The sequence below is a fragment of the Candoia aspera genome, chromosome 14, assembly GCF_035149785.1.
Source record: "Candoia aspera isolate rCanAsp1 chromosome 14, rCanAsp1.hap2, whole genome shotgun sequence".
NCBI lineage: Eukaryota > Metazoa > Chordata > Lepidosauria > Squamata > Boidae > Candoia > Candoia aspera.
In genome coordinates, this window is record NC_086166.1 from 4,580,580 (window position 1) to 4,592,699 (window position 12,120).

At 45.4% G+C, this 12,120-nt stretch overlaps 1 protein-coding gene across 2 annotated transcripts in view; it reads right to left on the reverse strand.

The window, feature by feature from the left end:
* Positions 1–12,120, reverse strand: part of RNF216 (ring finger protein 216) — a 67,372-nt gene that overhangs the window by 36,478 nt on the left and 18,774 nt on the right. For both annotated transcript variants that reach the window (XM_063314593.1, XM_063314594.1), the window contains 5 exons: positions 10,599–10,738; positions 9,279–9,329; positions 8,444–8,581; positions 7,322–7,470; positions 5,437–5,515 (listed from right to left, as the gene is read on the reverse strand). In XM_063314593.1, the coding sequence (XP_063170663.1) occupies positions 5,437–5,515; positions 7,322–7,470; positions 8,444–8,581; positions 9,279–9,329; positions 10,599–10,738 (557 nt within the window). The remainder of the gene's footprint in view (positions 1–5,436; positions 5,516–7,321; positions 7,471–8,443; positions 8,582–9,278; positions 9,330–10,598; positions 10,739–12,120) is intronic.

Below are 12,120 nucleotides of genomic sequence, written 5' to 3' on the forward strand. Positions count from 1 at the left end.
CTGCCAAAGAGAGACGGCCACGCACTGCCAGCCCACAGAGCACTGACCAGAAAGAGTGCTTTTGTCTCAGTTTAAAGCATGCCCTCTGCATTGTCGCCACAAGTTCCAGGCATGGGGCTGCAGCATGTTGCAGGGGCATTTAAAAATGTGCTGCCGCAGAGAAAGGAAGAGTGAAAAACAGGGGGCTCAACAGCTGGAAGAGAAACCGCAACACCCAAATTAAGCAACAACCCACACGCTGCAAAGCTGAAGGAGTGGGCTGAGTTTGACCCAACACACACACACACACCACTGACTAGATGGCTCTTCCAGTACGTAAGCTTTATACCACAAAAAAGCATGGAGAACCCTTCTCTGGTTCCGAAAAAAATCCAGTGCTGTGTTTCTGCTCAATGCTGTTGTCAGAGAAAACATGGGCTGTATTATTCAGACTTGTAGGAAGAGGCAAAGGTCCAGAGCTGCTGTACACCAAGGTAAATCAATCAACTTTGCCTACAGAAGGTCTCACTTTTAGACCCTGACACCTTCAACTAAATGGACAATGCCCAAGGCCACAGGGACAGATATTGCAGCACTGAATGAAAAGGATGCACGTTCTTGGTCAAAATGTCCAAGCTATACTGCTCAACCGAGCTTTGTGAGCCATTAAAGCAAGATTTTGGGCCATGTGAATTTTGCTGCATCTAGCTTCATCTAGTATGTTAGCCATGCAGTTCCGTAACAAGGTAATTGAGGCTGAATTATAACGATGATGGCAATTAGTCTCTTTTATTGTGGAGGGCTATCTTGAGTGTCAGTAACCACGGAAAAACAGCACAGAAACTGGTCTAGAAAATAAGTAAGGATATGGCTATTTGTGACTCAACCATCACCTTTTTTGGTGGGTGGGGAGCAATAGGGAAGAAATGTCAGCATTTTGACACTCAGCAGGTTGCAGGCACGCTCTCAAGGAACAGATGGTCCACTCTACATATATCTAATGGAAATGAATGTATTCTGTTTGGGTTGCCAAACAAGGTGAAAGGGAGTTAGAAGAAATAAACAATCAAACTTCCAGGATTCTAAGCTTCTACCCAGCTTTCTCCCCCAGTTGCACGGAAGGATGATGTGCTAGCTCTTTCTCATGGATGAATTATCACCATGGCAACAGTATCCTTCACCTTTTGGTCTTCCAGCTCAGTGGAAACAGTGCAGTGCCTTGTGCTGAGACTGCAAAAGAGAAAGGACTTTTCGGCCCATAATATACATATCCTGGCACAGAAACTACAGTTGTCAGCAAGTTGCGCTGGTTGTTGAGAAAGACAAAAACCCACATGCTTGACCAGTGCACGGCAATCACACCTGATGTAGCCAAGGAAGGGGGAATGTGGAGATTATTACTGCCAGCATCCATATGGTCTAAGAATGAAGAGAAAGGGGCTTTCTAAATTTACTACAGCTTTCAAGGAAAGAGAAGATAAGAGGAGCAGGAATTCACTGGAAAGTAAAGCCTAGTGTCCCAGAGGTCTTTGTCAGGAAGCCAAGGCCTAGGTTGTCCTGCTGCAAGTTTAACGGCTGGGATTAAAAGCAAGAAATTTCATGCTATGTTTATCCCCAGCACCTGGCACCAAATGGTAAGCATCATTGTAGGAGGAGGGCCAGGACAAGGAGACAACTGGGCCAAGCCAGTAAAGAAAGCCCTTTAGGCACATATAAATATTCTGTTTAGTCAAGGTAGTTAAGACGACAAGGGGTGGCCTATCCACTACTGATCTTTCCAAGTGCAGGGAATTATTTATTTTAATTTATTTCATTTATTTTTATCCCGCCTGTATTATTTTTACATAACTCAAGGTGGAGAACATACCTGAGATTCCTTCCTCCTCCTATTTTCCCCACAACACAACCCTGTGAAGTGGTAGGGCTGAGAGAGAGTGGCCGGCCCAAGGCCACCCAGCCGGCTTTTGTGCCTAAGGTGGGACTAGAACTCTGTCGCCTGGTTTCTAGCCCAGCACCTTAACCAGTAGACCAAACTGGCTCTACTCTATCAAACTGGAACACAATGCCATTTTCACATCTCACAGGCCATGTACTGCAAGCCATCTAGGCTAGTTAGAACAGGGTAAGCTTTTTCTGGGATAAGAACTATAAATTGGCCTTTGAATGGCACCCTCTGAAAGTCTATAGATGGGGCTATGACAAAAGTGAATTCTGGTCTCATTTCATGGCGATTCATGGACACTTAGACATTCACTCATTCACCCAGTATGGCCGCCCATCTCAAACAAGTAACTCCGGGCAGCAAACTACCATCACATTGACACACTCAACATTACCCCTTGGTCATGTATTTCATGATCCTTCTGTCCCACTTAAAAGCTGTCATTTGCTGAAAGGGATTGGTGGATCTCAAGAGGACCCACCCAAGGCTTTTGGGTGCCACGTATTTGCACATCTCAGTCGAGCACTTTCCTTCTCCAGATGTGTTGTTATTGCAACACATTATCCCAAAATGCCAGCCTAGCCTTTAGAATTGTGGGAACAGCACCATACTATTTCTGGAAGCTGCAAAGTTGAAGGAGGTTAATCTAGCGCCGCCCGTTTGGCAAATCCTTTGAAAGCAACTTTTCGTTCCAGCATGCTCTTCTCAGAGCTTCCCGGCTGCTCCCAAGATGGCTGAGTATTCAGCCACACCCGTCAACATTATTGACGCAACGCAAGGAAATGTGCTTAAAGGACACTCAGCTTGGCATGGGCGAATGCTTTCGACCCCAAAGCATCATTCGTGTACAGGGCTGCCCGTTAAACGGCTGACTTTCCAGAGCAAGCCTGAACATTTGTGCTTGATGAATTACACTTTCCCCAGATACTACAGGAAGAGCAATTAATGGGATTTCTAATGGAAGACTTGGCGATGTACAGTATCTTCTGGACACAGTGGAATTAGCTCCAGCCTGATAGCCATTCTTTAATTATAAAGACACCTCAGGGCTCAGCTTGCAACGTCCCAAGGAGCTTTTGCTACTTATTAAGCCACAGCTCCAAATTTCTCCAGGAAGCCCGGGATAAAGCCTCATCGTCCCTGGATGCTGCACCACAACTTCCTCTGCCTAGCAACTTTTCATAACCCTTGATTAACCCGTTGTACCTCCTCAACTGACACTGACGACAGCGGCAGTTTGGGGTTCCGGGACGTTTCTGATCGGAGCAGCTCTGCCTTTTCCCCGCCCAAATGTCCTCAAACCTTCTGGAATCTGAGACCACCTATACGAGACATCATACCTTGATTAACAAATAATAGGGTACATGCAGCACATGTTTGCTCAGGAGCAAGTCACTGTTATGGGGCTTTACTTTCAAGTATTATGCAGACAGGCCCGCAACTAGGGTCTCTGTCACCCGGAGCAAACATGGATTCCGCGCCCATTTTGGCGCCTCCCCAGCGCGGCGCCCGGGGCACATGCACCACTTGCCCCCCCGCCCGTTGCGGCCCTGTATGCAGAGAATGGAGACTGCCCAAACGGTAAAGAGAGGGGTTCCTGGGAAGACATCTGAGAATGTGCATGCCTTCCCCCCATCTTTTTTCTTGATGTGGCTAACAGGCTGAAAGCATCTGCCTTCCTGGCATGAATACGAGGAACTTTAATGGCATCCAAATTGCGAATGTTGGTTAGAATAAAATACCGCTGAAGCAATGCAGGGTCATAAGCCAAGACCCGATCCTGTTTTGAAAGCCCTTGTTTAAGGCAGCCACAGTTTGTTGGATGCAAAACATGCCATGGGTCATTTAAAATGGAAACGGGTGCTAAACTATGATTTATGTAGGAGCCGAACCAGAATAACTGAGTGGTAGTGATTCCACCCAGTAGATACTTGGATCTAGCCTTTGAGACACTCAAAACATTATTGAAATTAGACTCCCTCTTAAGACAACAGGTATGTTCCAGAAGCCGAGACCCACACAGCAAACATTTATTGATTAAATACAATACTGTTTATTGCACCCCAGAGTAGTTCAGTGGTTTTCCTCTGCCTTCCGAGTCTGAAATAAAGTAGCCTGATCGTTAGCCTTAGACTCAAATCAGAGAGAGGCGAGTTCCAATCTGGAAAGCGACACAACACGTGGCTTTTTGGTAAACTGTTTTCTCTGGATTAAACAGAAGTCCTCCTCAGAGGAAGGGTGGAATTATACCACATGACAGATAACTAAACAAAAGGCTTTAAAGGGCTGGTGTCATGAGGTTTATTTCATTTTTAAAGGAGGAGACCGCACGAGATTCATCCTGCCCGGGGATTAACCAAGGGTGCCATCTAGCGGCTTTCAGCCCTAAGTGGACTTTGTGCGCTTCCTCGCCTTCCCACCAGTGAGACCACCCCATTAAATGGAAAAAGATTTCACGGGGCAACTCCTTTTCCAGAACCAAACACAATACCTACTCCTGGGCCAGCATGCAACCCTTCAACACTCTTTGGGGCAGTCAACAGAACAGTAGAAGCTTCTACCGCTTCCCAAGTTTAGATCTTTTAAAGTAAGCTTTTACTTAAAAAAAAAAAAAAAAGCTTCAATAATCAGCTCTGCTCAATAAGCGATGTAATCTTAGATCACGCATTGTAGGAGGAAAGCTGCGTTAAGTCCACGGCAGCAAAAAATCAGGCGGAGTCTGGGCATGCCTTTCCCGACCAACGAATTGTATTGAAAGGGATATGCGCTCGCGAGCTGCAGCTAACGCCTTTTAATACAGCCGGAAAAAGCGTGCCTAGACTCCGACTGATTTTTTGGGATTATACAGAAACGTTTGTAATTTCTTATTTTGATTTATAATTCCTATGCTAACCCTTGCTTATCAACCTGATTTTAATCGCGTTCTGAAGTTCTACATTGGGAGAAGATGCTTGTCCCAGTGCCACATACGAATCTGACACTGCTTTGAAGTTTTTATTTAATCTTACAAAGCTTCTAAACCTCTTTCCTTATTTCTCTCTCTTTTCTGTTTTTGTTTCTCAAGGGTGTCTTTAAACAGTGACTAAAATGAAAAAAAAAAACATCATTAAAAAGCATCCCAGGTGGGCCTACAAACAAAAGCGCCAAGCGTTGCCTCCAAGGCACGGGAAAATGGCTGTGCACATTATGTAGCACATTGACTGACGGCTGAACCGGAGTATGATCTCAGAACTGTTTCTGCAAAACAGTTTTATGACATCCAAATGTCAAACCACTGCTTGGCTGGTCTTTATCTGCACGTGGCTGTATCAAAAGACACAACTCCATCTCCAGATGTTTCTCTCTCTCCTTCCGTCAAGGTCATGAGTCACACCACCTTTGGCAACTGCAAAGATGGCTTAATGGCCGTGGCCGATTGAGTAACAGTGAGATGAACGGCGAGAATCGTCCCCTTCAACAGCGCCCCGTTATGCCACGTGACCAGTGAATTGTTTCAATAAATGGGCATAGCCTACCTTTCTGCAACACGGGTTAGGACAACTGAACCGCTTCACATCCTTGTCCAGGAGAGCCGGGAAGTTACAAAAGGGACACCTGCGAACCAAGGGGAGAAAGAGTGAGGGCTTTCAAGGGAAAGCTGATAAAGCAAGGTGTGGGAATGATGTCAGCTGAAATGCCGAGGTAATATCCACTGCAGCCGTCCTTCTCAGTAACACACAAATGTAATTGACTAAGCCGAAGAATGTTTTTTTCCAGTTCTGCTGGACTCCATAGTGGCTTTGGATGCTATTGCAGGTAGTCCTCACTTAACAACCATTCATTTAGTGATGGTTCGGACTTAAATGGTTCTGAAAAAAGACTGGCTTACGACCAGTCCTCACACTTACGACCGTCGCTGCATCCCCCTGGCCACGTGATCATGATTTGGGCACTTGGCAACCGGTTCGCTTGGGGAGGGAAGGTGGGTAGTCATTCTTGGGGGTGGCTCACGTCTTAGAGCCCCTCCCACTGGACTGGAATTTTTATAGCCACTTGGATTCTATATTAATTTATACTGTATTTTTATATCTGTAACTTGTTTTTACTTCTTATGGGATTTTAATGTTTACTGTTACAGTATTAATTTTATTGTAAACTGCCCAGAGTCCCTCTTTTGGGGGAGATGGGTGGTAACAAAATTTGAATAAAAAAATAAAAAAATAAATGACCTTCGCAGAATCCTGTGTTCACATGATAGCTATTTTTGACCTTCCCGGCCAGCTTCTGGCAAGCAAAATCAGTGGGGAACTGTGTGATTCGCTTAATGACCACATGGTTCGCTTAATGCCCACAGTTATTTGCTTAATGACCACTGCAAGAAAGGTTGTAAAATTGGTTTGGATTTGCTTAATGACCGCTTCACTTAGCAACCAAAATGCCAGTCTCCATAGTGGTCGTTAAGTGAGGACTAATGTAGTCATTATCTGGAGGGTAATGGAAGCGTGGGTTTATCATTCTTGGAAGATGGATTTAGGGGATCGCCTTGGGCTTAAAGAGGTGTTTTAATAAATGGCTGCCCACGTGAAGCAGAACACTCTCTTCTTTTACTAAACCTTGGGCTTTCTTCTTCTGACTTGATCATCTGGTTTTATTTGTTCCACCCAGATCTTTCCTCCACAGTCCCTCCAAAGTTCCTGACGTTAAACCAGGATGTGCTACCCGACCTGGGCCTTTCTGACTGCAGGTCACCCCAAGCCCCATTTCTGCGGCCCTCTGAGCAATCCCAGAAGCGCACACGTAGAAAAACCACCGTGTTATGCTTTTTAGCAAAAGGGGGCCAAAATACCTGTCGAAATCCCTGTTAAACTTCTGCAAGGTTTAAGGCACTCAGCCGCCTCCCCCAACAACCCTCCAAAACCCACACAGGCCCAGAGATTTTTAGCCTCCTCCTCCTCCTCCTCCAGAGATGCCTCTGGGTCACGCCCATATTCCCCGAGGATAATTTTAAAAATGAGAAGACTAGCCGCTGGAAACTGGAAACTGGAAACGGCTGCCCGCCCAATGCAAAGGAAAGCCAATTAAAATGAAATAGAAAGGAATGCTGGGGGGGGGGGGAAATAGCCTCGCTGAGGTTCCTGGGCTGCAGAAAGTCCAGATGAGCTGCAGAAAAGGCGAACGGCATCCAGAAATAGAAACAGACGTGTTGCACACCCCTTTGTGCAGAGGCTTCTATGCAGACAAAGCTTTACCATTCATTTGCACCCTCGGAGGCCAGAACTCGACATCTCTGAGTTGCGACATGCACGGGGATGGGGGGGGGGGGGATCTACGAGCCCCTGCGGCCATGTGTGCTGCAGAGAGCCTCGAAAGGGAGGGAGGCTGCTCAGCCCCACCCCGTCCAGCCCGGGCTGCCAGCTTTACCTGACGAGCTCATCTGCGCAGGCAGCTGCCACCTCCTCCTCGGCTTTCCTCTCGTAGTATTTACAGAGGATGTTTTCGGGGAGCACCTTCTCCAGTTCACTGGTGGGGAACGAACACATGCAGGTCCCTTCCATGCAGCTGAGCTCTGACTGCATTCAGGGAAGAAGAAGAAGAAGAAGAGGAGGAGGACATGAAGGTTACCGGCCCCGAGCGTTGCTGGCTCGCTCATTCTTTTGGCACAGTTTGGTCTGCAGAACTGCGATGAGTTAATTTTCTTGCCCCTGACCCCTGGGCTCACGCGGAGGCCTTTGGTTTCAAGACAGGGGAGCGGAGAAATGCAAACTTCACGGGCACGATCCCTTGTCCACAGGTAGCTGCAGGAATTTCCTAACCCCTGGGTCACCGTATTATTGAACTAAGATACTTGTGTCTAAAAACACCACCACTAAACATGGCACACTCCAAAATTAGAACAGGGCAACATCAGTCCAAGGAAGAAGCGAGCAAATCCTGGCTTAAGGCTTAACATCGGGGCAATGGACGAAGGGCAGAAGGATTCTCAATAGAAAATTTAGAAAAGCAAGCACTGAAGCTGAGGAAAGAGGAAGAGATGCGTTTGAGGTGATCCTCAGGAGCCTGTATGTAAAACGTAAGACAGAGCAGGGCAGTCTTTGAAAAACAAAACCCAGGAGCTTTTGCACAAGACAAAAGACGCCGCCACCGGTTTCAAACCAAGTCAGTTTAAGGGCACAATCCAATATGAACGAGCAAACTCATTCCACGCCGCCATGTGGTCAAAGAACTGGGCCCAAAATGCATGAAGACCCACGGCAGTAGACAGAACCGATGGCACAATAACGAGATTTGCACATCTCAGCTTTGTTTCATCATGGTTTGTTGAATAAGTCAAACCTGGCTAGGTTCAGACAACCCATGAAGCCAAATCAAACCGACCATGTTATGACTTAAGTGTCTGAACCCAATTGGAAAAACCGAGAGTAAGAAGTATTGTTCACTCCATTAACAGTAAACACAAGGCAGAGAGCATGGATGGGAAAGCTGTTGGTTTGGGAAGCTGTGCCCCAGGGGCGTCCCTTCATGTGGTAGGCAGAGGGTCCTCACCTTTCCAGAGCCAAAGACTGCCTCCTGAGCATATTTTATTAAGCATTCCTTGCAGAACAAATGTCCATCGGCACACTGGGTCAGCTCTTCAAACGCAAACTCCCCGTAGCAGCAACGGCACTCGATCAGCTGGCCATCCTGGAAATCAGATCCAAAAGATTAGTTCACGTCTCCACTCCCTTGCGTGAAACTGCAAGGTAGAAAAATACACCCCTGCATGACCTCACCTCGAACGCATCAAGGGTGCCCTGCTTCAAATGCTGTTTCTCAAAATGAAACGAATGTTTACAGGCACGATTTTGAAGACCAGAGGCCTGTAACTATAAACCATGGGCGGATTTTTACACTTAAGATGTGAAACAGGACCAAGTTAATGATGAACAGGAACGGGTCAACACTGTTAGGAATAGTTAATAGCTGGGGCTGTACGTTCCTTTGGATTGGAAGAAGAAAAGATGCTTTGAAGCATGTGATCCTTGGAAAAGCAGCAGCTGCTTTCAAGGAGTAGCCAACATGTGCCGCACTCATATGTCCACATTCTCTGAAGAATCTTTTCCCCTTTGAATCCATAGCATCACAAAGCAGCATTAAGGTGTTGCAGCGATCCTCTGCAATTCAAGCAGGATTGGATTCCGATAGTTGTAAAAACTCGGAAGGGGAAAAAAATAATCCACCAACTGGCTGTCCGGGTGCACAGCATACTCAGCACGATTCCTTCCTAGGTAACCTACTGACACGGGGTTAGATGGATCACAACCCGATGCAGCCAGCATCTTCTGATAAATGTGACCAGTAAAATTTGTCACAGATGCCTTTCAACTCGCCAGTTACTTACTTTCTGATACTGCTCTTCGTTCATCTGCAGGGCAAGAAGGAAATCTGCGTGCTAGCAAGAGAGAAGATACACACTTAGCATGGATGATAGTGAACCTCCGAAAAGACAGTATCTACATTTATTGGTGACTGGAAACCCCTTATGGGCTTTTTTTTGCATAAAATGAAAAAAAAAAAAACTTGTGATTTACGATTCTGATAATTAGACAAGGATAGACTATAGAAAGAAGAGAGTCATGATACAACTTTAGAGAAGTTAAAATATAATTGTACTTCTAACTGCTGTGAAGAATATCAGAAGCCACTTCTTTATATCTTGCTTTTTTTTCCTATTTTCTTTTCTTACTGCCCTTTTAGCTTTTCTTCTGTTCTTTTTTTACTTTTACTGTTCTCATTTAGTTTGTTTTAGTTCTTATTATTGTTCTTAGAACTTTTAATAAAATAATAATATATAATAAAATATATATATAAAAAAAGGTAATAGTGAACCTCCAGGCTTCTACCATCTGACTGTGTAATAATATACAGACTTGCTTGCAAGCGTCTCCTCCTCGTGACCCGGCAAAAGTTGATTCTGACTTTGTGTTTTCGCCCTCTTGCTTTAACCAGAGTTACCTTCTTCGTTTTAGACTGCTGGACCTGCACCCCAATCCCTCTGCCCTCAACCACCGCCACGTGTCTGGGTGTTACAGAGCAGCTAGAGCAGTGTTTCTCAACCTTGGCGACTTTAAGGCATGTGGACTTCAATTCCCAGAGCTCCCCAGCCAGCATAATCTAATCCCCATGCTGGCTGGGGAACTCTGGGAGTTGAAGTCCATGCAGCTTAAAGTTGCCAAGGTTGAGAAACACTGCTCTAGAGAATGGGAGCCCTAAGGCTGCGTCCATGCAACTCCATGTGTACTCCCACTGAGAATATGGAAGTATTTTAAGGAGAGTCGCACCTTGTTTATGGTACGTTCAACAGACGTGCTTTCTACATACAGCAACAAGGCCTCGATTTTACAGGACTTTTCTGTGCAAGGGGAAAGGTCACACACCTAGCTTTCTCCCCAAGTGTCCTGACTTAAGCAAAAAACTATGCTGAGACAAGAAATTCAGTCTCAGTGTTGTGTTTACTAACCGCTATAGTAGACAGAAAACCCTACCAAACTGAGGGAGCATGGGAAAGCCAGACAGATAAACCTCCAAACTCAAGGCGGGTCTGTTCTGAGCTTCTTCGAAGGACAGCTCAAAGCCTCTAAACTACGCAGGCATTTTCCCCCCTGGATAGGGGCCTCCTCCTGCTCACCATCCATACTCATAACCTCAAGGCTCTAACTACCTCTGCCATTTCTTTGATCTTCTGTTCGTAAAACTCCCGTTCCAGCTGTACCGGGGGCAGGAGAGAGAGCTGGTCGTAAGTCCTCCAGTGGCGTCTCTTGTTCTCCAAGAAGAACATGCGCTTCTCAATCTTCATGTCACCTAAAGCACGGTTTGAAAGAATGACAGGGTGGAAAGAAAGAAAGAAAGAAAGAAAGAAAGAAAGAAAGAAAGAAAGAAAGAAAGAAAGAAAGAAAGAAAGAAAGAAAGAAAGAGAGAAAGAAAGAGAGAAAGAAAGAGAGAAAGAAAGAAAGAAAGAAAGAAAGAAAATCAAGTGCTCCACTTAATGAAGAAAAAAGCACGACGGGTCATTTGAAAACAAATCCGATGCTTCCTCTTATTGAAGAAGACCTCTGCAGAAGAGGCAGCGCTTCCCATAAAGCAGGAACCTTTGCAGAGAAATCTCCTGTTGGAACTCTAGAACTAGGAACCAATCTGCGGGAAGGGGTTGGGGCTGGTTTCCTTTCTTACGGGGAACTATCCCTCAGGATTTGCACAGATGAATTTTGCTTCCAGCGGTCCAGCTGCTGTTTATACAGCTTCACTTCTGAGCACACCGCAGAGGAACGCTGATTGCTGTTCGGGCCGAAGGCTCAGGAATAAGGAATACGGCCGAATGGGAGGAAGGGCTGTCCCGTATATCCGGAGGCTAACAAGCGAGGGTATTTTGCAAACTATTTCGCAAGGGTTCCAAAGCGGGACCAGCCTCCAGGGAAATAAAATTTCACCACTGGAGGGAAGATGCCAAGGAATGTTGACCTGGGCATCTCTGGCGAGTTAATGACGTTTCCCCCTGCTTCTTTTAAGTATAAATTCTATATATATGTAATAGAATGGTATTTGGATGCTAAATTGAGTCTTTATGGAGGTTCTACATCTCTGAGACATACTAGAAAATATGCTAGATATTTAAACATACAAAAATTTATTATTAGATACTTGTTAAATGGTACAGGTCATAGAATGAATTGGCATTGGGAGAGTATTGATAAGTGGGCTGAAATAAAATTAATGGATGAAGTTAGTATTGATGTAAAAGGGCTACAAGAAACCAAGAAACAAAATGTACAGGTAGTCCTTGCTTAACAACCATTCGTTTAGTGATGGATTGGACTTATGATAGTGCTGGAAAAAAACAACAACTTATGACCAGTCCTCACACTTATGACCATTGCAGTGTCCCCATGGACACATGATCACAATTTGGGCGCTTGGCAACCAGTTCACATTTCTGACTGCCGCAGCTTCCCATGGTCACATGATCACTGTTTCTGACCTTCCTGGCTGGCTACTGGCAGTCAAAATCAACAGGGAACCGTGTAATTTGCTTAACGACCACATGGTTCACTTAATGACCGTGGTCATTCACTTAACCACTGAAAAAAGGTTGTAAAAATTGGGTTTGATTTGCTTAATAACCGCTTTGCTTAGCAACCCAAATTCTGGTCCCAATTGTGGTCGTTAAGTGAGGACTACCTGTAATC